We start from the raw sequence: 26,755 nt of genomic DNA, 5'->3' as shown, positions 1-26,755 counted from the left end.
TGTGTGTGTGTGTGTGTGGTGTGTGTGTGTGTGTGTGTGTGTGTGTGTGTATGTGTGTGTGTAGTTATTCCATCTAAAGATAAGAGTGCCATATTGAATTCACTACTATTACTGCATTGAAAGAACAAGCTTGGCATCTAGCAGTATCTGCTTTGTGAAATAGGGTGAGTTAGTGTTTGATGCATATATATTTAAGATGGTAATTGTGTTTTGATGAATAGTTCTTTTAAAAGTATGAAGTAACATTTTCTTTAAAATTTCTTCTAACAATTTTTGTTTTACAACTATTTTCTCAGACATTGGAAGAGTGAACTTTGCTTGGTTTTTGTTCTGAGTTGCGATAAAGATCTTTCTCCACTCTTTTACCCTAAAATTATCTAGATATGTCTTTAGGAGGTAGTAAAAGGAGGGATCTTATTTTCTAAACTAGTCTGCTAGTCTGTATCTGTTTAAAGGTGAATTGAGACAGTGCCAGAACATGGTCTAAGAATGGAATGCTGTGAGGAGAATTCTGAGGGCTTGTGAGAAACCTCCAAGAAACCAAGATAAAACGTCTTGTTGTTGGAGGCTGCTTGTTCATTTCCTAGCCACCAACACTCTCAAAATAATCACAGAAACTATATTATTTATGATACTGTTTGGCCAATAGCTTAAGCATATTGCTGCCTAGCTCTTACATCTAGAATTAACCCTTTCCATTATTCTATTTTATCATGAGGCTCATGGCCTACCAGCAAGGTTCTAGCTGGCAGCTCACATCTTTCCCCTCTGGCAACTAAATGGCATCTCACTACTCTGCCTTCTTTTCCCCAGCATTCAGTTTAGTTTTCCCCACCTAGCTCTACTCTGCCCTGTCATAGGCCAAGCTAACTTCTTTATTCATTAACCAATAAAAGCAACACATATACAGAAGGACTTCCCACACCATCTTGTGACCTTAGGCAACACTCTTGTGACCTCAGTTACTTCAAAAACACAGAATTGTTCCTGAAATATGTTTTCATGCCTCTTCCAGGTATAATGGATAGAAGTGAATTTACTTCAGATTATTCATTGTAACTGCTTATAGTTGTTTCTATGTTTCTATAGGAAAACATTATCTTTCCATGTGATTGTATAGTTTTCTTGTGATTGTATACTTTACTAATGTGACTACTTAACCCTTGGGGTATAAATTGATGCTCTGAGTATAATTATAATTATGTTATTTTATAATAATCTCTTGTATTAGAATTTAGTCTGCCTCATTTTTAGGCTCTATTCTTCCAGATTCTACCACCAATTACAGTGAGAAGCTGTATTTGGCCCCATGAGAAGCTACCTGAAGTTGGCAAAAGATAAGAGAGTAGTATGGTGGTTTGAATTGAGCTGGTCCTCACAAGCCCACAGGGAGTAGCATTATTGTAAGGTGTGGCCTTGTTGGAGTAGGTGTGGCCTTGTTGGTGGAAATGTGTCTCTGGGTGCACACTTTGAGGTCTCAGATTCTTAAGCCATAGCCAGTGTAGCATTCTCTTTCTTCTGCCTGCTGATCTGGGTTTTGAACTCTCATCTTTTTTTCTAGCACCATGTCTGCTTGCACACTGTCATACTTCCCACCTAGATGATATGGTAAGCCGCCCCAATTAAATGTTTCCCCTTATAAGAGTTGCCATGGTTATGGTGTCTTTTCAAAGCAACAGAAAATCTAAGTAAGACAAGTTGCAATCCTCATAGAAAAGGTGATTGAGAATAATGGGGTAGAAACCAGAGATGGCTTTGCCTTATGTTGAGCTTATGCATTATTTCTTAAAGAAAAGGGGAGCTCAAGTATCAAAATCATAGGTATTAGATTGCTTGCAATTATTTTTCTTTATAATTCCTGGATTCTTGAAGAAAGAACTTTAGATAAAGAAATACGGGACTAAGTCCAAAAGAATATTGAAAAAACACATATAAACAAAGGGAAAATATCCTTGTTCAATTTGGGGTAACTTGGGTATTAATTGAGACTTATCAAAATACTTAAAGAAGATATGGAAGATATTAATCATGATAAAGAGATGGATTATTCTTTGAATGAATAGAAGCTAGATGATCAAATCTTAGAGTTGGTTAAAAAAAAGAAAAAGAGGGAATTAGAGGAGTGAAGGGAGGGGAAACTGCAGCCAGGATGTACAATAAATAAATACATCAAATAAAAAAATTATATCTCATTGAGGAAAATTGAAAAGAAATTGAGAAGTTTTGAAACGGATGTGACCTACAAAAGTTAAATCAAGACATAAAGTAAATAATTGAAGCAGACTCAAAACAATCAATGATATATAAGCAGTAATTAATAATTTCCCAATTAAAAGATTTCCCAGGGCCACATGAGTTTAGCAGAGAATTCTACAGGTGCCCTGAAAGGTGGGATTGGAAAGATGGCTCAGATGTCAAGAGGACACTTGTGTGATGCCCAGGACCTCTGCAGCAGTTCACAGCTATTTGTAGCTCCAGTTCCAGAGATCTAAGGTCCTCTTGAAGCACTGCATGTGTACCTGGTGCATTCACAGTCCACAAGAGGACACGGAATCTCTGGAGCTCTGCTCCCCCCCCCCCTTTTTATTTAGACTGGGCTATGCAATGCAGTATGAGAATAAGTTCCCAAGAGCCAGCCTAACATTAGAAAAAGCCTCTACTCCTATTGTTAAGAGTCCAACAAATAGAACTAACTCTTGTAGACCAGGGTGGCCTTGAACTCACAGAGATCGGTCTGCATCTGCCTCCCAAGTGCTGGGATTAAAGGCATGTGCCACCACTGCCCGACTAGTACCACGTTTTTTGTTTTTAATTTTTTTATAATTTATTTAATTTTATTTTATGTCAGACCCTCTGGAACTGGAGTTACAGACGGTTGTTAGCTTTCATATGGGTGCTGGGATTTGAACCTGGGTCATCTGGAAGAGCAGTTAGTGCTCTTAACCATTGGGCCATCTCTCCAGCTAAAGTACCACATTTTTGTTTATTTGATTGTCTGTTTTGATTTGATTTTTTTTCTTTGGTTTTTCGAGGCAGGGTTTCTCTGGAGCTTTGGAGCCTGTCCTGGAAGTAGCTCTTGAAGACCAGGCTGCTCTCGAACTCACAGAGATCTGCCTGCTTCTGCTTCCTGAGAGCTGGGATTAAAGGCATGTGCCATCATTGCCCGGTTTATTTATCATAAATATGACACATATAATTACATACAGACCAATCTTTTGGAGGAATTTTCTCACTTGAGGTTTTCCATTCCCAGATAACTCTAGGTTGTATCAAGTAGACAAAAGAAAAAAATACTAAGCAGTTCAGCTGGACAGCCATGGCCCATACCAATAATTTCAGGACTTGGGAGACAGAGGCAGATCATTCGTTGTTTGAGGCCAACTTGTTCTACAGAGAGAGTTTCAGAATAACCAGTGCTACACAGAGAGACCCTGTCTTGAAAAAACACAAAGAAGCAAAACAAAACAAAACAAAAAAACCTAAGCAGTACAATTTGTCAACCTTGCTGATGATTTCAAAGACTGGAATCATCATTTTATTAATTCTTTGTGTTGTTTTTGGTATTGTTGTGGTTCTTATGTCATTAATTTCAGCCTTGATTCTGATCATGTCTTCCAATCTGTCACTTTCAGGGTTACTTGTGCTTGTTTTTCTTAGGCCTCAGGTCCATTATTAATTATTAATTTAAGATAGCTCAAATGTTTTGGTGTAGGTACTTAATTCTACAAATTTTCTTCTTAGGACTATGTACATTATGTTCCATGGGTTCTTAGTTCAGTTTTTAGCACTAATATACATGTATGTACATCTGTGTATATTATATATGTATAATATTTTTACTTCATGCAATTTTATTTTTCCATTTTATTATTTTCTGTTATTATTATCACTCAGTAGTGTGCTGTTTAATATCAATGAGTTTATTTACTTTCTGTAGTTTCTATTTTTGAAGATATCCGGATTTAAGCCTTTGTGGTCAGATAGAATGTTGATTGTTACTACAATTTCTTTATATTTGTTGAGATTTATGTCTTAATATGTGGTTGATGATATAAAAACATCCCATGAGCTACTTAGAAGAATACATATTCTTTTCGGTTTGAGTGGATTGTTTGGAAGCTGTCTATTATGTCCATTTGGTTTGTGGTTTTATTTAACTACTATGTTTTTTTTTTGTTTGTTTAGATTTTTTTCAGATTCTCATTGCAATGCAAACCAATCATGTTTAATGACACACTTTAGAAAATAGAGCCCTAAGGAAATGTTTGCGAATTTGATAGTTTACGTTGGTTAAAACTTTAATATGATTGCGGAAGCCCTTGCCCATTTTATGAATGTTAACGTGCTGAAGGAGCGATTTCACGGTAGGAGATTCATAGAAAGTTCCCGGGGAAAACTTATTTGGTATCTCTCCCTCATCACTAGGAAACTTGTGTGAGGCTTCCTTTACAGCACAGTGTGCGGTCCTGAAGACTGAGAATACATTGACACTGGATACTGTGGGTTATCTTCTTCACCTGGGCAAAGTAAGGTCTCTGTCTCCCGTTCAAGATCTGTTCCCGCGCCTCACCCCCTATCCTTCGTGGACCATTGCTTCCGGGTAATTCTGTTTTCCCGCACTCATTCAAGAAGTGCATTCGTGACAGATTCTTTAGTCGGTACATTTGGCCCTGTTCTTCGTACTCTGCTTTCACTGACCCGGGGCCCTTCCTGTTATGGTCCCGGGTTTTCTTTAAGGGCACTGAATCTGGGTTGTTCAGAGCCAATCTATGCACTATTTTATGTGGAATAAAAGTAGGATCCCACTGAGTACACGGGAAGCGAGTCTGTGCGCTAAAATCTCAAACGGTGTTCCCCTTAAGTGCAATTATCCCTCAGTCGTATTCCAGGGGGAAAGCCTGGGTTAAGATTGGATGTTGATTTTATCTCCACCCCACCGCCCCCCGCCGTGTTGCGAAAGGATGTTGGCCCTGCTACTCATGAATAAGAAGGCGGGTCCAGCAGCTTGCGCCAATCAGGGAAGCTGTTACTTCCTTGCTGGAAATGTCGAATGAGGAACAAGAATGTTCCGCGGTTTCCGCCCCTGGCTCCATTTTTGAATCCCGTGTAGCTTTTGTGAGGTGTGTGACAGCTGGCTTCCATCGGTGTCACCTATTCTGACGGCAGGCCCCTCCGAGAGGACCTCTGCACGCGTCCGGAGCAGGACATGGTGAGTGCGCGGTGGCTGCTGGAGTCGTTGGTGCAGCCTGGCGCCGCCGACCGGACGGTCCCTGGTGCTGTGCAGCAGACTCTGGGGTGGAGTCTGGCACAGGCGGAGCTGGCAGCCAGCAGTGCAGTCCGCTCCTGTCCTGTTGCTGCTGTGAAACTGCTTCATCCCGGTCCCCAGCCTGTCGTGGGGAATCCGCGATGAACCTCCGCCTCCGCAGATGATGCAGCCTGCAGGGCTGGAGACGCGGAGTTCGGATGTGCGGGGAAGGGACGCGGGTGGTGAACGTTGCTGCCTGTCTGCCCTGGCACACTCGTTTCTGACCTGTTTTTATCATTTCCTGTAATCGCTTTGGTGTTGTATTGGTTTTGCTCGAGGGTACTTCTCCAAACAGAAGGGGCCTGTACTGCGAGGTTATTTTTATATTTTTCGGTTTTTCTGTCCTGGAGCTCCATAGTAGCTGTCGATGACCTTGAAGTTGTGACCCTCCGTTCATCTCCCAAGTTTTGGGGTTGCGAGGAATGAGTCGCCACACTTGGTTTAATGCAGTGCAGGGGAGGAAACAGAAGGAGGGTGTCTCTGCATATTAAGCAAGAATTACCAAGTGAGCCACATTCTCAGCCCTGCTGCACAGTTTTAAAAGTATAGGGGGGGGGTGGGAATCCCTCTTGTGTAATTTTGTTGTTGTTATTGTCTTCTTTTTTTTTTTTTTTTTTTTTTTTGGTTTGCTTGGGATTTTCAGAAACATGGTTTACGTGCCTACACCTGTCTAACCTGGCACTCAACTCTGTGCCCTGGAACTCAGTGCGGAGATGAAATCCAACCTCTCTTGTATGACTTTTTTAAGATAGCAAAATGAGTTATAAATGATCCTTTTTTCATACTCTCTTTATTGCATTTTTTCTTTCTCACATCTTGCCTTTATTCTTATTTAACTTAAAAAAATACTGGATCTCCTTTATTTCTACAGTGGCATTTATCATTCAATAATGTTGTATTTAATTTCTATGAGTTTGTAGATTTTCTGAAATTTCTGTTGCTATTGGCTTTCAGTCCTATTGCATTGTGATGAGAGAATGCAAGACATGGTTTTAGGTTTCCTCTATTTGTTGAAACTTGCTTTGTATCCTCATATAGAGACTTTCTGTTAGTTGCTTAGAAGTGTGTGTATTCTCTTGTGTTTGAGTGGAATATCCTTTGTGTATTTAGCTGGTCAATCTGTTTTATGGTGTCATTCATTCTGTTTGCTTGTTTGTGTATTGTTCTTTTGAGACTCAGACTCACTTATGTAGCTGCAGCTGAACTGGAACTCGCTCTGTAGACCAGGGTGACCTGAAATTCATGGAGATCTACCCGCATCTGGCTTCTGAGTGCTGGGATTAAAGGCATACCAGACCGCAGCTGACCTCATTGTGTCATTAATTACAGATTTTCTCTGTTTATTTCTTGCCTAGTTCATTAGTTGACTGATGAGTTGGGCATTAAAGGCACTGAGTATTACTGAATTTGAATTAATCTGTGACTTTATACGTAGTTGTTTTGTGATGACATTCTATTGGAGATGTGACCAATCATCTTTTCAAGCCAGACAGGAAACCAACAATAGAATAAAGTATGGCTACTACCAAAGTCATCTTGGTGAACCAGTGAGTTTCATTGGGGCGATTATAGAAATATAAGGAGTTACTTACAGGGTCAGAAATGAATTAAAGACAGCTGCATTACCAAAGCCAACTGTAGCATGGCAACAGTCCAGGAATACTGGTCAACCAGAGAGCCATGCAAGCCTGTGGGCAGTTCAGCAGGTTGGGCACTGCTCTTTGCTGATAGTTCAACTGGTCTGACCCCTTACCAAGCAGGTTGGCTGGTCTCTGCTTTTTCCAGGCTGCTCTGCATGTAAGAAGGAACCAAACTGAAGCCAGTTTGAATAGAACTTCCATTTTGAATAAAGGTCAAATGAAGTTTCACTTTCCAAGACCTTCCTGGGTGATCCAGATCCTGGTTGGCAAGTTGAGGCATGAATGCTGGGCAAACTGCCCAGCCACAGGAGTAAGACAACCAATGAGAAGAAATATCCCTAGGAAAGCTCCTGTTCCCTGGATACTGATTGGTGGAAAATGTAACTGTAACTTGGCACAGATGTTTGTGTGTTTTATGCTTTCAAAGCTCTGTAACATTCTGCTTCAGGGTCACAGTTCTGCTCCCGAATCTGTTCTGCATCCCTGATCGATCAGCAGCAGCTTGATTACAATAAATATTAGTTTTCTGTATTTACTTGGTGTTTGAATTATGTTGCATTCAATCAGACCCCATAACATGCTGGTCTGAACCTCTTCCAGGCAGCTCAGCTGGTCTGATAGTCTTTGTCTGGAAATATCTCTCTTTTTGAGACAGTGTCTCACTGTGTAGCTTTGACTGTTCTGCTAATCACTATGTTAACCAGAATGGACTCGATCTACCTGCCTCTGCCTCCTAATTGCTAGGATTAAAGACATGCACCATTATGTCTGATTATTAATAGCTCTTAATATTAATGTCTTAATTCCTGCTAGGTGGTAGTAGTACAGTTCTTTAATCCCAGCTCTTGGGAGGCAGAGACAAGCAGACCGTTGGGTTTGAGGCCAGCCTCATCTACATAGTGAGTTCCAGCACAGTTAGGGCTACAAAGAAAAATGATGTCTTGTGGAGGGGAAAAAAAATCTTAATTCCTACCTTACTGTCAACAATGGATACCATCTTAGGGTAAAAGAAATTTAAACTGGTCTTCCATGTAAATGAACCAAGAAGGCATAGCTATTGTGTATCTGATAAAATCAACTTCAAACCAAAACTAGTCAAAAGAGATATAGAGTGTCATTTCATACTCATAGGAACACTCCTAAGAGGAAACTGCAACACTAAACATGCATAACAAACATAGGTACCCAATTTTGTACTAGATCTAGACATACTACTAGATCTAAAATTACAGGTAATATATGACTTTTCTTATCAATTGATTGATTCATATGGATGAAAAACTAAACAAATCCGTGGACCTAATAGACATATATTAGAGCAGTCCAGCCAAACACTGAAGAATACACCATCTTCTCAGGAGCCAGTGGAACCTCCTCCAAACTCAACCACATTGGGACAAGAAGAGATCTCTACAAATATAGAGAAATGGTTTTCTGTTTGTCCAGTTGGACTAAAGGTGGTTATTATCAGCAATAGAACTATAAAAAGTACAGACTCATGGAAACTGAGCAACATACTACTAAATCATAATTAGATCAAGGAACAAATCAAGAAAGAAAATTTTAAATTTCTAAAATTAATGAAAAACCACAGTGTAAACAAGTCCATGAGACAGAATGAAGACAGTTTTAGGTTTATAGCATTGGTAGCCAATATTTTTTTAAAAAATGATACCTCACAAATTGGTAAATTAATGATGCACCCAAAGTTCTTTGAAAAATAAGAAAAAAAAGGACATTTTCATGTTTTATTTTTTTGGAGTCAGTTTTTCTTTTTCGCTCTCCTTTTTGGTAATTCATTTTGAGACAAAATTTTGTAGCCCAGGCTGGCCTCAATCTAATGATCCCCTTGCTTTAGTCTCATGACTATCAAGATCGTAGGTATCAAGGCATCTCAGTGCTTGGCTTAACCACCTGTAATTATAGGGTTATTGGTAGCAAAGCTTAAAACTTAACAGACGACTGAGAGTTTTTCCCATGCTCGTCAGTGTTTCACATAACAAAGCATTACTCCCTCCCTATTGAGGAGTGTTAGCTCACAGAATCATAGCCAATGTATACAGTGAGAGAAGGGAAAGGAACATTAGAGAGGGTCAGAAAGAGCATGAGTTGCAAGTACAGGATCAGCAGACATATCAGCAAGTTCCATCCTACAATATCAGAGCACAGGCCATTGAAAATGACCTGCTTTGCTGCTCCTGTTTTTAGTAATTTTAGTTCAAGGTCTTTCTCGATCCCTGTCTTCAATAACCTTCCTAAAGTATCCAAACTGTGGGTGTGAATAGGGTTGGGTCACCACTTATGGCTTGGGGCTTTGAAAGGAAGATTTGGTGGCTCAGCATGCACAGTGGGTTCTGCATTTTGACTGAAGGGAACATTTGGAAAGCCTTGCTCCTGCATATGCCCTTTCCCATCATGCCTCTGATTTTAATAATAAGCCTCATTCATAGGCAAAGTGGTAAAAAGACTTTCCTTAGATGATAATTTTGAAAACACAGTGTGACTAAGGTACATGAGCCCCAAAGTGACACACTACTTTTATGCCATTTTCCACTGTTAGCAGATGTGTTTCAATGCAACTGAAAATATATAAGGGAGTAATAAGGAGTCTGAGGGGCTAACATATTGCCATTGTTTTAAAACCTGAAACCTGATAGCGGATGTGGTCCAAGGTTACGTACAGATGATTGTTCAAAGAATACTCACAGGGTGTTGGGTGCAAAACCCAAGTAAAGTCTCAGGTTGTTTTTCTTGTTCTGTCTCACTATTCTCCCAGGGCCTAGAATTAATTTCATACCAATTACAGCTGCTTTCTCATCACCTCATGTCTTAAAATTTTAAGCTTGCTTATACTCTTTTTACTTAGTGAAGGACTTCATTGTTTTTAAACATGAGTTTTTTTACGTTCCTGGTCCCAGAGCAGAATGAAGCTAGGTTCTTGAACAAAATAGCGAAGTAATGGGCTCCATCTTAGTTTGAAACTAAATCCTTCTTCTACTCTGAGTCTTCCTGATCTGTGCCTCTTCTGTAAGCTTTTCTTTCATCATTTTTGTATGTATAGCATCTACCAAAATGATCCACTCAGATTTTTTCTAGTATGTTGATCTCTCTGTCTTGCTCACTCTCTTTCTCTTTGCCTTAAGAAAAAACCAACACACACACACACACACACACACACACACACACACACACACACACACACGTTCAAAATACCCAGAGAACCTGGTCCGGCTTATTTTCAACAGTGGCCCGACTTCTTTGTGTCTGTTCCTATATTAGGGTTTTCCTATTGCTGTGATAAACTATCTAACAAAATGAATTAAGGCAGAAAGAGTTTATTTCTTCTCATAGTTGAAGGGTTCGGTAAATCGTGTAGAAACCTTAAAGCAAGAATGTGAAACAGATGGTTAAATCATGCTGTGGGATAATCCTTTTGTATACTGAAAAGATTTGTCACTCATTTGGTTTAATGAAATGCTGATTGGCCAGTAGCCCGGAAAGAAGTATAGGTGGGGCAACCAGAATAAGAAAATTCTGGGAGCTGGAGAGATGGCTCAGAGGTTAAGAGCATTGCCTGCTCTTACAAAGGTCCTGAGTTCAATTCCCAGCAACCACATGGTGGCTCACAACCATCTGTAATGGGGTCTGGTGCCCTCTTCTGGCCTGAAGGCATACACACAGGCAGAATATTGTATACATAATAAATAAATTAAAAAAAAAGTTTTGGGCTGGAGAGATGGCTCAGTGGTTAAGAGCATTGCCTGCTCTTCCAAAGGTCCTGAGTTCAATTCCCGGCAACCACATGGTGGCTCACAACCATCTGTAATGAGGTCCTCTTCTGGCCTGCAGACATACACACAGACAGAGTATTGTATACATAATAAATAAATAAATAAATAAATAAATATTTAAAACAAAAAGAAAATTCTGGGAAATGGGAAAGCAGAGAGGCAATCACTAGCTAGGCACAGAGGAAGCAAGATGAGAATGCCTCACTGAGAGAAGGTACCAAGTCACATGGCTTAACATAGACAAGAATTATGGTTAATTTGAGTTGTAAGAGCTAGGTAATAATAAGCCTGAGCTAATAGGCCAAGCAGTTTATAATTAATATAAGCCGCCGTGTGTTTCTTTGGGACTTAACACTACAGGACCAAGGTATAGAAACGTCTGGCTACAGAATCATAACTATAATCAAGAATGTGTGGCTGTATGTTCCTCAGTTCCCTTCTTCCTCTAATATCCTAAATACAAGTCAGAGACTGCTTCCACACACCGTGAGTGGTTTTTCTCACATTAACCCATGTAATCCCTATAATCCCTCATGTTAACCTTTATCTGCATAACCACTTAGAAGTGTCTTCCGAAGCACATGTGCTCGATGGCTCTGCATCCTGTCAACCTGTCAGGTAAAACCTCCCATTCTAATATGTGCACTGTTTTAGGAGCCCGTGACCTTTGAGGATGTGGCTGTGAACTTCACTTCGGGCGAATGGACTTTATTGGATTCTAGTCAAAGGAAGCTCTACAGAGATGTGATGAAGGAAAACTTTATGAACCTGATCTCCATAGGTAAAACACACACTATGATTTCTTAGCTTATTCACTCAGACTACTGTTTCCTGCGTTTGTGTATAGTGGTTTGTGGTTTGAATTTAATGTGCCTGGTCACATCATAAAATTTAGAATGTAATAAATTTTTATAATGTTGACTAAGTCATGATTTCTTTGGGTTTACTTCTAGAGAAAACACATGAAGAAAATGTTGAAGAGGACTACCAGAGGCTCAGGAGAAATCTAGGGTAATTTATACTCAAGAGAGAGGAATTCACATCAAGCATGTGGGGATGATAAGACAACTGAGAACCTAATATATTATCCAAATATACCTAAGTATAAATTAATTCTAACATAGATGTTTATAAAACTGCAATTGGATGTGATCATTCAGAATTTGAATATCCCATCTCTATAATTTCTGAATGTCACCAAAGTGTGCTGTAATATTTAACTATGTAAGAGATTTTTCAGTGGTTCATTACATAAAAAACTTGCCTCATACTCAGAAGTATTTGATGTATTTTTTTATGATGTTTTCTGAGGGTTTTATGTATAAGGGATGTTTGTTGTTGTTATCTTGGTTCTTAGAATTATTTGGTTTTTTATGCATGCTTTGTTTCATGTATGTCTGTGTTCTACATTAAGTAGTACATGAATATATTTTCACCTCTTTTGAAGGCCCAAAGAGGGTATAAGACCTCCCCCTCCAGCTACTGCTTATCTTGGCTACTATTAAACTGCCTTCTTGGGCAAAAGCTCCTCCTGCACTGTTGAGCAAAATTACAGGATGTGGGATTTGTCTAAATGCTTGGGGCTACCCTTAGGTCTGGAATACCTGAGTGTAGTCTCAGCTGACTGGAATAAATCCTTTTAGTTGGATATTAAAAAAAAAGAATTTAAAAAAAAGAAAAAGAGTATAAGATCCCCATCCCCTGATGTTACAGTTACAGACAGTTGCGAGCTACCTGTGGTGCTGGGAATCAAGCATGGTCTCTGGAAGAGCCATCAGTCCTCTAAACTTCTGAGTTACCTCATCAGCCTCAGAAGAGCTTTTTTTAATTTGCTTTTTTATTGCTGAGATAAAGACCAGGACAAAAGACAACTTTACACAAAGGACTTATTTTGGTGCCTGTCCTGACTTCCGTATCACAGTCCCTCATCATGGGAAATAAGGCTGGAGCTCATGCTGGTCAGGAACCTGAAGACTAGGACTGAGACAGGAATTAGAGAAGGACACTGCTTACTGGGTTGCTCCTCAGCACGTCCTCAGCTTCATTTCGTATAGAACTCAGGCCCATATGCTAATGATGGGTGGTACCCACAGCAGATTAGGTCCTCACACATCAATTACAAATCAAAAACAAATGTCCCCACAGATTGCCGACAGGCAAATCTGATGGAACCATTTTCCTAGTTGATACTCCCTCTTCTCAGATTTCTGTGGCTTGTGTCAAGTAGACAAAACCCTAACCAGCACAATTGATTCCTTGTGATCTTGACATACAGATTCACCACTATTACACCATAACTTTTCCTTTCCTGTTTGCCCCCATGATCTCATTTTATTATCACAATATAAATCAGAGCATAACTGTAGGAATCTCCACAGTCTTTAAAAATTTATACTCTTTAAATATTTAGTGTCTCTTAAATCCAAAATGTCTCCTCTCTGGGCTCCTGTAAAATCAAATATACGATATGCACTTCTTATTTCAAAAGGAAAGAAGCAGAGCACAGGTACCATTAGCTCAAAGCAAACCCATAATTCAACAATGTTAAGCACATTCTGTAGCTCAGTGTCCTTCATCTGGGCTTCACTCATGATAGTCTAGTCTCCAAAGGGCTTAGGGGACACAACTTTTCTGTCCTGCTATCCACAGCACACATCTCTTGACTCCTAGACTCAGACTACCTCAAGTCCACAACTACTTCTGTCCTTGGCAGTCATCCATGGTGTTGGTATCTCTCTTCTGCTAGGATCCATACAGGTCGCAGCTTCCCCTTCACTTTCTGATCTCTCTCCAGGAGCTCCAGCCTTGACATTTGGTGCACAATCTCATCAGTTCTCAATAAACCCTTCGTTCTTGTTGTTTCCACTGCACCTGGGGTTTCACCTTCATCAGTGACAGGAGATCCTGGCCTTTCACTAAACCCTGTCTCAACTTCTCTCCATGACCCCTTCATTACTGTACTTCTCATGCTGCCAATGTCAATACCACCTGACAGAACCTTACACATTGCCATGGTTTGCTTACAGTTTGAAGTGCAACCTTGGGCCCCTGTGGTATTTGTGCTGACCGAAATCTCTGAAGATGCAACCTCAATGCTTGTTATCATAGCTGACGCTTCAGCCCCAGCTGACCAGAAAGCATAGATTATTAATATAAACTATTGCATGAACCACTCTGATCGAGTCTCCAAGGTACTCGTAAATGTCCCTTTGAGAGTTTGCTTGGCTGTTCTAGAGTGGGATCACAGCTGCTGTTCCTCTACTCAGGGAAGGTCCTCCTTGACAAAGCACACAGCTGCAAGAGGGATCGATCCACTTGGAGCTGTGAGGGTGGAAGGGGACACTCCTTCACCTTCCACATCAGCCATGGTGATCAAGTGTATGACATAAGTTACAGCCAGATCACTCTCAGACATCCTTCAGAAACTTGACGTGGCCAGGCTTTCATTGTTTCCATTGCTCTTAACATTTTTACATTCCAGTCTGCCAAAACCGATCGTTAAACTTTGAGCACTCTCTGGCTTTTCAAGTTGAAAGTTCTAAGCACTATCATGGTCCTACCAAAAACAGCATGGTCAGGTCTGTAACATACCCCATGGACTGGGTACCAATTTCTTTTTTAGTTTGTTTTATTGGCCTGTGATAAATATCATGACCAAAAGCAACTTGGGCAGGAAAGGGTTTACTTTGGCTTACACTTTGTGTCAATGTCTATCAAGAGAAGCCAGGCCAGAAGCTTAAGCTGCACAGGTACCTGGAAGCGGAAACCATGGAGGAACAGTACTTACTGGCTTGCTTGCTACCTTTTCTATTCAGCTCAGGCTTACTTTCCCAGGGGAGGCACCAATCACAGTAAGCTAGGCCGTCCCATGTAACTCATTAATCCAGAAAGCAAGCCTATAGAATTACCCTCAAGCCCATCTGATAGAGCCATTTTCTCAATTAAGGTTTCATCTTCTCAAATGTCCCTATCATGTGTCATGTTGATAAAAGTCTAACCAGCAAGTTATGTATTTCAAATGCCTAAGTGGAGGCATATTTTCTAATGTCATGTGCTTGTTATTCTTTTGTACTAACATCAGAAATTTGACTGTTCATAAATCTTTTATGTGTGTGTGTGTGTGTGTGTGTGTTGTTTCATGTGAGTTCATGCCATACGTGTCAGAAGTATAGAGGCAGAAGAAAACTATAGGCCCCTTGAAGCTAAAGCCACTGTGAACCCATAGGTCTTTGGTTTTCTGGAAGAGGAAGAGGTGCTTTTAACACCTGAGGTGTCTCTCCAGATTCTTTATAATTCTTACGAAAATAAAATTAATAAATTATTTTCTTATCACAGGATCTTTATATGTGGCCCTTTATTGGTCTTAAATTTCGAGTCTTTCTGCTCTTGCCTCTGAAGTACTATAACTATAGTGGACCACTGGAATCAGTCACCAACACTTTCTTTGCCTAAATAAAAATATACCAGCACCAATACGTTCTTAGGCATCAAAGGATACATTTATTGGAAAATACCTTCTCACACACTAAAGAGTTTATGCTGGAAAGAAATCTTACTAACGTAAACATTATGAAAAGGCCTTCACTATTTCCAGTTCCAATAATTCTCTTCTTTTTTTTTTTTTTTCAGAACTCAGGTGGTTGAGAAAGATGGTGAATATGAACATGATAGTCAGTGTGAAAAAAACCAGCGACAGATTCCAGAGCCTATTGTTAGTGAGGCCATGCCTCCTTCTATAACATTATATGAAAACAGTAGCAGTTTGTGTATAAGAAACATCATTGGTAATTTGCCCTCAAATGTGCACCTCAGTGATCAAACTGAAGATAAACTATTTGAGTATAAGGAGCCTGTGGAAAAGGCTTTTAAACGTGAAAAATTTTGGGAAGATATGGGTCAATCTGAGCCATTTCAGGTACATGAATGTTCTAAAGAAAAATCCTCTGAAAGTCAGCAATGTAATACGGCTTGTGGGAGTCTCCATTGTGATCAGCATCAGGAGAGGACTGACAGCGGAAACAAGCATGAAGAGAACATTGTTACAAACTACACACATGGCCAGAGAGATGAAAGTATCCATACTGAAGTAAAACCATTTGTATGTAAGCAATGTGGAGAAGCGTTTGTCAATTCCAGTCACCTTATCAGCCATGAACGAATTCATATTGTAGAGAAGTGTTATATTTGCAAACAATGTGGAAAAACATTTAGATATTTGTCATGCTTTCAAAAACATGAAAGAATTCACAGTGGAGAGAGACCTTATGCGTGTGAGCAGTGTGGGAAAGGATTTATCCAGTTGAAATACCTTCTCATGCACCAAAGAAGTCACACTGGAGAAAATTCTTATGAATGCAAACATTGTGAAAAAGTCTTCACTATTTCCATTGCTGATGATGTACCTGAAAGAATTCACTGTGGAGAGAAACCGTATTCATGTAAGCATTGTGGAAAAACTTTCACTAGTCCCAATGACTATAATAGTTGTGAAAGTATCCATACTGGAGAGAATCCCTTTGTATGTAAAAAATGTGGGAAAGCCTTCAAACGTTTGGGTCATTTTATGAATCATGAAAGAATTCACACTGGAGAGAAGCCTTATGCATGTAAGCATTGTGGGAAAGCCTTCACTAGTTCCAGTGACCGTAATAGCCATGAAAGAATACACACTGGAGAGAAACCCTTCATTTGTAAAACATGTGGGAAAGCGTTCAGTCGTTCTGATTATCTTATCAATCATAGAAGGATACACACTGGAGAGAAGCCTTATGCATGTAAGTATTGTGGAAAAGCCTTTGCCACATCCAGTGACAGAAACAGCCATGAAAGAATTCACACTGGGGAGAGATCCTTTCTATGTAAAAAATGTGGAAAAGTATTCATTCTTTCTGGTGACCTAATCAAGCATGAAAGGATCCACACTGGAGAGAAGCCTTATTCATGCAAACATTGTGGAAAAGCTTTCACTACTTCGAGTGCTCGTAACAGTCACGAAAGAATTCACACTGGAGAGAAGCCTTATACATGTAAGCATTGCACAAAAACTTTTACCACTTCCAGTACCCGTAACAGTCATGAAAAAACTCACACCGCAGAGAAGCATTTTGCATGTGACCTTTGTAGGAAAACCTTCAACAGTCAGAGTTCCTATTACACTCATAAAAAAATTCATTCTATGCAAGAGAAACTTTATGTATGTAAACACTGTGGAAAAGAATTCACTTACTGTGGTAATTTCCTCAAGCATGAAAGAATTCACACTATGGAAACCTTGTCCACATGAGCAATCTGTGGTTGTGTTCCACAAACCGTCACAAACCCACATATGGGTTCATAGTGAAGAACTTGTTCAACTATAAATGGTGTGACGCTCTGGCTTGCCAACTTACGAGTTTAGATGACCCTGAGACGGCTCAGTAAAGGATCTTTTGGGTAGCCTGATGATCTCAGTTTTAACTGTGGAAGTCAGATGGCAGAAATAGAGAGCCATTTCACAAAAGTTGACTTCTGAAGTCCACATGCGCACCATTGAATGTATGTGTGTGCAAACACAAATGAAGTAAATAAATATAGTGCTAAAGTAAGAAAAAAATGAAAATTTTGATGTGGAAAGAAGCAGATATGACCAGAAATAGTGTAATTTTAGCCCTAGTATACAAACATATTCAGGATAAAATCCTGCTCTGATACATGTTTTAATGCCTGCTTATTACAGCTAGGATAGGAGGCTAGCAAAATAAAGTATCCAGGCCGGGCGATGGTGGCGCACGCCTTTAATCCCAGCACTCGGGAGGCAGAGGCAGGTGGATCTCTGTGAGTTCGAGACCAGCCTGGTCTACAGAGCTAGTTCCAGGACAGGCTCCAAAGCCACAGAGAAACCCTGTCTCAAAAAACCAAAATAATAATAATAATAAAGTATCCAATACAGGACATTTGACTGCCACTTGGAAATTTTAAGGTTCCAACCAAATGAAAATTTTAATGAAAAAAATTAAGAAAGCTATGATTTTCTGTTGAAATAAAGCTTATAAAAAATTTTTATAAACTACATTTAACATGTAGTTAAATCTTATAAAGAGAGTTTATGTTTGTGTAGAATATTTTGCAAATAATCCGAAGAAAGTACAATAAAAATTTTGACATTTTGATCTTTGGTCCATTTCTATACAAAACTTATATTTTTGCCTTTTGTTTTTAATCTTGGAATTAAGTTAATAATATTGGCGTAATTTTCTGGTCTGCTGTTCCCATCACTGGGAAGACAGATTTCTAAGAAGTTGTGTCCAGCAATAGCTAGCCTTTGAAGAAACTGTTTGAAGCGTGGAGAGATGGCTCAGTTTATTAACGGCATTTGCACCTCTCCTGAGGGGCTTTCTTTGGAATCTAGCATGTGTATTGGGTGGCTTTCAGCTAACTTTAACTTTAATTCCAGAGTTTTCAAACACCTTCCGATCCTCTCCAGGTACCTGTACAATTATGTACATACACAAATAAAAAATATGAAAAGAAAAAGAGAAGAAATTGGTGCCTCAGAGAGATGGCTCTGTAGCTAAGAACACTGACTTCTCTTTCAGGTTTTTCTGTGTCTAGTAGAAACAGAAAATTTTTTGCTTCCTATTTTAATATTTTCTGTGTCCCTTACCTAGCAAATTATTTTTTCAACATACCTATTAGCTCATTGGTAATTATGTTTATGTAAAAAGAAATTCTAAATGACTTTTTCTTTTGGTCTTTCAAGAGAGAGTTTTTCTTTGTAGAACCTGGAACTCTCTGTAGACCAGGTTGAATTCACAGAGAACCACATGACTCTGCTTCCCATGTGCTGGGATTAAAGGTGTGTGCCATCACTGCCCAGCCCTGAGTGACATTTTTATAGATTATTATTTTTTAATTTATTATATTATTTGTGTGTGTGTGTGTGTGTGTGTGTGTGTGTGTGTGACTGTGTTTGTGTGTAAGTATATGTACATGCATTTAAGTGGGGTCTGAAGAGGGCATAGGACCTCCTGGAACTTGACTCAGCTTCAGTTTTAGCACCAGAAAGTGCTAGGAACCAAACTCTAGTCCCCCTTAAATACAGCAAGTGCCCTTAATCTTTGTGCTCTCTCTCCGGCCTCTATAGTAACATAGATTCTATGTGTTTTATTAATGTTTCTCTGTACTTGAATGATTATATTTTTAAAAGCAGTTTTAACTGATCATCTTACTTTTTTTGATGGTTTCATGTATTTCTATAATAAATATTTGTATTTTATCTTCCCAGTTCCCTTCTTTCATCTTCACTCTGTTACTTCGGTACTTTTCAGTAGATATACTCCTTAATTTATGAGTATGAACATGAGAATTTTCAAGGTATTTTAACATGACCATTTATCAAGACAATAGTATATAACTGCTTAGCACTGGTGACCTGCCCAGCCACAGGCTCTTAATGAGGCTTCAAGAAACCAGACTGGAGAAATAACTGTGCATCTAAGAGTATTTAACTAATTTTCCAAAGGCTTCTAATTCACTCAGTACCCATATTTGGTGACTTACAATGACTTGTATCTTCCAGGAAATGAAGATTCTCTCTGGACTCTGAAGATAACTACAAACACATAGTGTACACTCAAACACAAAATATGATTTATTTCTGCATGTGTAGCTGGTCAAAAGTCCAAGAAACAAAGGGTGGGTCATTTTCATAACTTTCATGTTTGTTTCTGCTGTTCTTACAGACATATAATGCAAATGGTCTTTTTGTAGTCCCACTACAATTAAAGATTAAAGCTGACTTTGGAGTTGGGGTGTTGCTCTCTCCTCTGAACCCAAGCATGCTTATTAAAGCTAAATTAAGAATCTCTATCTCATGTCAAAAGAGACATGATAGGGGACAGAAGAGAAACAAAAATTTAAGGATTATTTTTGTTACTAATCTCATAATCTTTTGGTATTTTTTTTTTAATCTTTTGGTTTTATATTGACCCTTTGGCAGCTTTTCTTAAGATATATATATCACTTTTGTTGTGGTCATATAGACTACTAATTCTAGAAAAAGGTTTCATCTACCTTATTGTACATGATTTTAAGGTTGAGTATCATTTTTCTGCACTGATGAGCATGCCTAACAGTGACCTTTGAAATCTCCATAAGGAGGACGGCGCCTCATAATTATGATACCTCCAGGACTATAACACCACTAAGCTGAAAAATGCCACCTGAGGATCAGCTTTGGACTACAAAAATAATTTCCAGATGGCTAGCTGAGATGATCCAGACTGACAGACTTGAGACAAGCCCTGCACTTTTCCATTATGCATAGACTGAACAAAAAAATAATAGAGCTACCTCTCCTAGGACTTGACAGTTAGCTGAAATTTTTCTTTTCAGGATTCCCTAAAGATGCCATCTCCCCCAGACAGCTGGAAGTAAATTTATGAATATGATTCCCACATTCTTAAGAGGTGTAGGGTGGGTGTTTTTGTTGTTGTTGTTCAGTGGATTATGGATATTTGTCATTGTTTAGGGAGGCTATTTAACATTCCTTGTAAGAGATCTTCCACTGATAATTTTTAGCAGGCTGAAAATTTTAAGTAGGCATTGTGAAAGTAAATTTCTCTCTGTCTTTTTCTTCTAAAAGTATAGTGAAGAGACAGTCTTTTAAATCAATAAATAAAAGAGGCCATCCTTGTGGCAATAGAGACAGCAAAAGAATGCCAGACTGTAGAGAGCCCATTGACTGAATCACTGTTTTAACAGCTCTTAAATCTCTTCCACTCTCCATTTTCCAGATTTCTTTTTAAATACAAAAAATACAGAGGCTGGTTGTTTCTTCAATATGCTGAGCATCTGGTTGTTTCTGTGTTAGCTGTTCTAAAGCCTGCAGTTTCTCTATTGTTAAAGGCCATTGCTTAATCCATACAGGTTTATCTGTCAACCATTTTAAAGGTAGGGCTGTTGGTGCCTTTGAAAGATCAACAGCTGTTGTACCTTGTTCTTGTGGACCTTGGATGGTCAGGGACTGTTCTTTATAAAACCTTCTAATATTCTTCCCAGAAACATATGGATTGTTTCTAAGGCTTAGGGAATATTGCACTCAGTATGCCATTGCTGTAACAAATCATATCCCCACAAATTCATTCCTATGTTAGCCTCATATGACTTTAATGTTCTTCTCTGTCCTTCCAGCCCTATACATTTGACCCATCTTGCACTCTGTTTTATTTAAGATAAAGTTCCAATCCCTAAAAGCTGAATATGTACATTCTGAAGAGGCAAATTTAGATGCCAAGATTCTGATGAAATTATTGTCACAACTGCATCTGTGTACCAGACCTTCAATGATAATAATCATTTACTCATAAATTTAATTTTGATCTTTGTTTGTTTATAGAAGTTTTCCAGCATACCTTTGTTTGTTTATAGAAGTTTTCCAGGATACGTGCTCTATTTGTTTCTCCTGAATTTTTTTGTTCTTTCTTCTACAGCTGTTTTATTATCCACAGCAGTATGGTTTCTTACAATAGGTATTAGGTTTTTTAATTGCTCTGGGAAGGAATTTCTTCTACAGTGGCATGAAAGGACTGAACCATATAGACAGGGACCAATTCATTCATTCCTGACCACCCACACCCAACTTAGTAACAGAGAAACTATATTAATTTGCAACACTGATTTGCCTATTAGCTTAGGATTCTTATTGACTAACATATCTTAAATTAACCCATTCTTATTTTATATTTTACCATGAGGTTTGTTTTACTGTGAAGGTTTCCAGGTGTTTGTCTCTTTCAGTAGCTACATGGTGTCTCTTTGACTCTGCCTTCTTTCTCCCAGCATTCAGTTTAGTTTTTCCTACCTAGCTCTATTCTTCCCTGCCGCAGGTCCGAAATAGTTTAATTAATAACCAATGGTTTTAAAACATATTTATAGTATACAGAGGGGAATTTTATATTACCTCCCCTTTTCTGTCTAAATAAAAAGAAAAATTTTAACTTCAACGTAGTAAAATCACATATAGCAAAGCAGGTATTAATAATTACAGTTAAAATATTTATATTTATTTTATCTTACAATAACTAAGGAAAACTATACTTATAACTATCTATTCTTCAACTCCATCAAAGACCCTAGAAGGATATGTTACCTAAGTTAACAGGAAGTGCATTGTAAGCAACTTTCAAAACTCTAGAATTGATAGATACATCTCGCTGCCTGGACAATCACCCAGAGTTCTTCTGTATCATTGCTGCATCCATCTTTAGCTTACAGGCCCATAGTATTTGACAGACTTTTCCATGAAGATCACTTATGTCTTGTAGTGGCAAAGTTCATCAATTGCTTTCTTCTGTGTCTTGGAAGATGTCTGGCAGTTCTCTCATGAAGCAGGAACCCTGAAGGACTGTCTTACTTTCTTTAGGCAACTTCAGCAGTCATTTTTCTGTGGGTCCTGCATGCCTAATTCATACAGCATACCGTTGAGCAGTCCAGGCAAGAACCATTTCTTATCCAAATAGCTAACCAATTTTATAAGGAGCTTTTTTGATGCCCATCTTCCTCTTGAAGTAGCTTGGTGCTGTCAGGAGCAGAGGTGTCTCACTGTCCTGAAAAGTTCAAAGTTCTTAAACATTTTAAATGCCATATTCTGTTAGTCTTTGAAAGGTTTGTGTTAGGAATTTTCCTAATGCCAGCTCTCTGCCGACACAAAAATCCCAATCAAGCCAAATCACAACAAGCCATATTAAAAATATCCAGGTTTAATGATCCTGTGCTTTTAGGTGGCCTCGAGGGGTGAACTGGGAAGCTGCAAGTGCGACCACTGTGGGGAGATGAAAGAGACCACAAGGGATCTTTCTAGGGAAGCAGTTTAAATAGACTGCGGGAGTGGTCAATATTTTGGCAGACTGTCTTGACCCTCCTTCGGGGAGGGGTCAAAGGCTTGGTGGGCACAGGAACGGGCCTCCAAAGATGGAGGCCAGAGACCAGGACTTGGGACTTACAGTTTGAAGAATAACTATTCATCTGAAATATATCTCTGTACATCTACAAAACCTAACTAATATGATTACAAGCTTGACTATTATGGATGACTATCTATTAACCTGTATTTTTAATTATACATTACATTTTTAAATGAGCTGCACAAACACAATACCTTAAACAAAAGCAGAAATACATATAACAAAATTGACCTTAATTTTGTAGCAACAGACCAAGATCCATACCAATTCAAAGTTTTGATCTCTATTTATATCCTCCTTTAAATGTATACAAACATTTATAAAAAATATTTGGGAATTTGGATGTAGTTCTCTCTAAACTGCTTCCTGCTTTTTGTTGGGCAAAGTATTTTCGGGTGTTTACAGAGACCTTTTAGGTGGTCTTTGTTTATCAAGCCACATTAGCTTGGAATTATTCCACAGGTTCTCATCCTCTGTAGAAACAAAAGCACAACCTCTTTTCCAAAGAACATAGTCTTAGACCCAAATTTTAAAGTCAAGATACCTGGGGGCTGGAGAGATGGCTCAGTGGTTAAGAGCATTGCCTGCTCTTCCAAAGGTCCTGAGTTCAATTCCCAGCAACCACATGGTGGCTCACAACCATCTGGAATGAGGTCTGGTGCCCTCTTCTGGCCTGCAGACATACACACAGACAGAATATTGTATACATAATAAATAAATAAATAAATAAATAAAGTCAAGATACCTTTAAAATATATATGTTGCTTTAGCTTAGCAGCCCCCAGAATCAAATATCTCTCTATAGTCAAAAATTCAGAGAAAACACAATAATATACATAATCCAGACTCTGTGTATATTCCATCTTTATGTGACTGATTTTCTTTACTCCTTTAATATCTAACTGCCTGTACTCTGTCTCTTTAAAGACTGTGCTTTATATTTTTTTAATAATTCACTTATTTTTATAGCTCTCTATATTCTTTTTCTTCTTTTTGCTGAGCCTACATACAATTTTTAAACATACTGTGTCTCATTTACAGGTCTTTTATGTCTGAATCTATCCTATTGTGTATCTGAAATCCTTTTCTGACAAAACATTTTAAAATGGTATGCAGTGTGGTCACTGAGGCCTCCCTTGTCCTTTTAACATGGTAGAGGTAAATTACCACCAGCTCTAGGATTGCCAGGAGGGAGCCTTGCTCACCACCTCAAATCTGGCAAGCAGTTGGCCCATGCTGCTACCAAGTAACTTGCAGTGTGCTGCCCACAAAACCCATTCAGATGCTTGGCCTCCTTAAAGAGCCAGAGTTCATGTTGCAAACATGAAGCAGGAAACCACCATTTCTTTGCTGAGTCAGTAAATCTCTTCTTAAAGGAGCGGCAGCACTCCTGTTTGCTCCCAGCAAACAGAGCCCATTGGTACCAAGAAGCTACACTAAGCTGTGTGTGTGTGTGTGTGTGTGTGTGTGTGTCTAGAATTACTTTTCAAGCTCTCTCAGGTTTTATGTGGATATAGTCAGCCCCTGTTGGCATGCTAATTTGTAGGCATATACCATACATTCTCAAGTGCCCAGACCTGAAATAATAACACATAAACTATATTAATTGTAACACTACTTGGCCTATGAGCTTAGCCTTCTTATTGACTAACTCTTGCATCTTAAATTGACCCATTCCAATTTTATATTTTACCATGAGGCTCATGGTTTACCAGTAAGGTTCCTAGGTGTCTGTCTCCTTCAGTGGCTACATGGCATCTCTTTGACTCTGCCTTCTTTCTCCCAGCATTCAGGTCACTTCTCCCCTTCTTCCGCATAGCTCTATTCTGCCCTGCAACTTTATTTTGCCCAAAGAAGCTTCTTTATTAACCAGTGGTAATAAAAAATATTCACAGCATACAGAGGGGAGTCCCACATCAGAACCAGATTTGGCATAGGGGCCTGAAAGAGGCCCATCATAGAGTTTCCCAACAGCAAGGAATTCCCATGACTATTCTTCGTTGACCTATATTAGTTCAATAACTGCCTTTGCCACACCTTCCACATAATCAAGGTGGAAGGGTCATTCTGAATGATTATTCTTAGAAAAAACATGCCCTGTCTACAGTCCCTTTTAAAAGTAACCTTGTTTTCCACAGTTATAACATTTGGGCATTTTGAATTTTCTTCAAACATCTGGAAATCACTTCTCCTATCCATGTATCATCATGTTTATGAGATTCTATATTAATTATATCTTAGATCCATTCCTCCAGAGGTGCTGACCTTGCCTTTAATGGCTTAATTATCATTTTTCATAGAGAATTAGAAATCTCAAAAGCTAGAGATTCAATTATTATTTGTCTAATTTGGTATTCTATTTACTGCTGAAATTAATCTTTGTAAGAAATCCATAATGGCTTCCTTTGGCTCCTGCATAGCTGCAGTAATCAATTTTCTTTTCTATTTTTTCAATTCTGTTCCAAGAATTTAAAAGTGCTGCATGGCATAAATCCAGGGTATGGTCATTATATACAGTCTACTTTCCATAGTATCATAGCCTTTTCTAAGAATTTGATCTTAGGAGATTTCCCTCTCTCTAGCTTTAGTTTGTTGTTCAATAATATTAGCCTTTTCTTTTAACCAGGTACTCCATTGTAATTGTGTACTAATCTCTAAAAGTCTATTAACCAAATCTCTCCAGTTATTAGGGATAATTCTATTACAAACTGACCATGGATTTAACATTTGCTTCACAAAAGGTGAATGCATGTCATATGAGACTATTACTTTCTTGAAACTTTAAATCTAACAATGTCACAGGAGTCCAGTTAACTGTAACAGAATCTCTGCCACTTGGAAATCCCTGTAAGGTTACAGGATATATTAAGGTTGGATAGCTGAAAACCTTAGACCAATCTTCTTTATTCTTATAATGTAATGCTGAAACTGGCCCCGCATTAAATTCTATCTGGGTTTGAATATCTATGTGATCTGTTTTATTATATTTTTCCAAGGTTTGTATCTTAGCACTCAGAATATTGAATGCACAGCTAGTTCTTTCCCAGCAACCTGCACAGCAAGTTCTCATAATTTGAAAGCCATCTGGAGAAATACAGCTTCCAGGTCATTTCTAGCTTGATTTCTTCATGTCCTCTGACCAATATGGGTACTGTTTTCAGGTATAGGGTTTTACCATAAAGTTCTGTTTGACAGTCTTGAGCAATAACAATAGCATTTTAAGAGAGCCCCCGGGTTCTCCTTGAGCAACAAGTGGTCAGAAAGTATCCTAAACTTAGCACTGGGTTCTCATGTTCTGTGACTTTGGAAAGATACATTTTCCATCAACGGAGAATGTGTCCATTCAAGCTTTTTTTTGGTTTAGGTTATATTTTTTGCTAACATTATAAAATATCTTTCTATATGTTCCCCCTGAATATCCTGTCTTATTTACCCCAGTTCTTTCTCTTCTGTATTCCTTCTTTTCCCCAATCTGCTTACATCTTTTCTACTCTTTAGTATTACCTCATCCCTCTATTTATGTATGAGGTGTTGTTCTCTCCACTTTCCTCTAATGATCCATTTCTACCTTTCTGTTCTTCATGAGCACTCGTTTTTATGTATGATACACTTAAACTTTTTATCCAGACACTGCAATAAGGGAGATTAAGATGGTGTATTGCTGTGTCTGTTTTCTCAATTGGTATGTTTTCCAAATGCATCATATTGCCTACATATTTTACAATTTCATTTCTCTCTGCCATAAAAGAAAATTACATTATGTAAATGCCACATTTTCAATATTTATTCACTTGTTGGTGGGTATCTTAGCTCCATTTTGCTTTTGAGAATACAACCACAATGAACTTGGAAGTACAGTTTAATCTATTGTTTTGTATAGAGTCCTTTTGCTATATTGATTGGTATTGTTAGATCATATGGCAATTCTATTATTTTAATGTTATCAAAGCTTTATTAGATTAACATTATTTGGCAGGAAAGCTGAAACAGATGACCAAGTCCTATAGGGCATTATCATGCAACCCCAGGTTCTCATAATTAATCCCACAAGCAGAGGCACTGTAAAGTTATCAATGT

General features: G+C 38.6%; 2 protein-coding genes across 4 annotated transcripts in view; both read left to right on the top strand.

Moving 5' to 3' along the window:
• The window catches only part of LOC113457603 (zinc finger protein 120-like), an 11,955-nt gene extending 7,989 nt beyond the window's left edge, over positions 1 to 3,966 (top strand). Inside the window, exon 2 of the mRNA XM_026785850.1 lies at positions 3,938 to 3,966. Within this exon, the coding sequence (XP_026641651.1) occupies positions 3,938 to 3,966 (29 nt within the window). The remainder of the gene's footprint in view (positions 1 to 3,937) is intronic.
• A 1,139-nt stretch (positions 3,967 to 5,105) lies between these two features.
• Positions 5,106 to 18,453, top strand: LOC102001660 (zinc finger protein 420-like). 3 transcript variants are annotated; one of them, XM_026785868.1, is made up of 4 exons: positions 5,106 to 5,209; positions 11,391 to 11,517; positions 11,690 to 11,747; positions 15,366 to 18,453. In XM_026785868.1, the coding sequence occupies exons 1-4, from the start codon at positions 5,207 to 5,209 to the stop codon at positions 17,017 to 17,019; spliced, it is 1,842 nt and encodes a 613-aa protein (XP_026641669.1). In that variant the 5' UTR covers positions 5,106 to 5,206; the 3' UTR covers positions 17,020 to 18,453. The 3 variants fall into 3 exon arrangements, with proteins under 3 accessions (XP_026641669.1, XP_026641671.1, XP_026641670.1); XM_026785870.1 differs by lacking the exons at positions 11,391 to 11,517; positions 11,690 to 11,747; XM_026785869.1 differs by lacking the exons at positions 5,106 to 5,209; positions 11,690 to 11,747 and having other exon boundaries at positions 11,451 to 11,517.
• Positions 18,454 to 26,755: the final 8,302 nt, after the last annotated feature.

The sequence above is a fragment of the Microtus ochrogaster genome, linkage group LG3, assembly GCF_000317375.1.
Source record: "Microtus ochrogaster isolate Prairie Vole_2 linkage group LG3, MicOch1.0, whole genome shotgun sequence".
In the NCBI taxonomy this organism is placed as follows: Eukaryota; Metazoa; Chordata; class Mammalia; order Rodentia; family Cricetidae; genus Microtus; species Microtus ochrogaster.
Note: the sequence above shows the minus strand (reverse complement) of the source record. Positions and strands in the feature narration are given on the sequence as shown.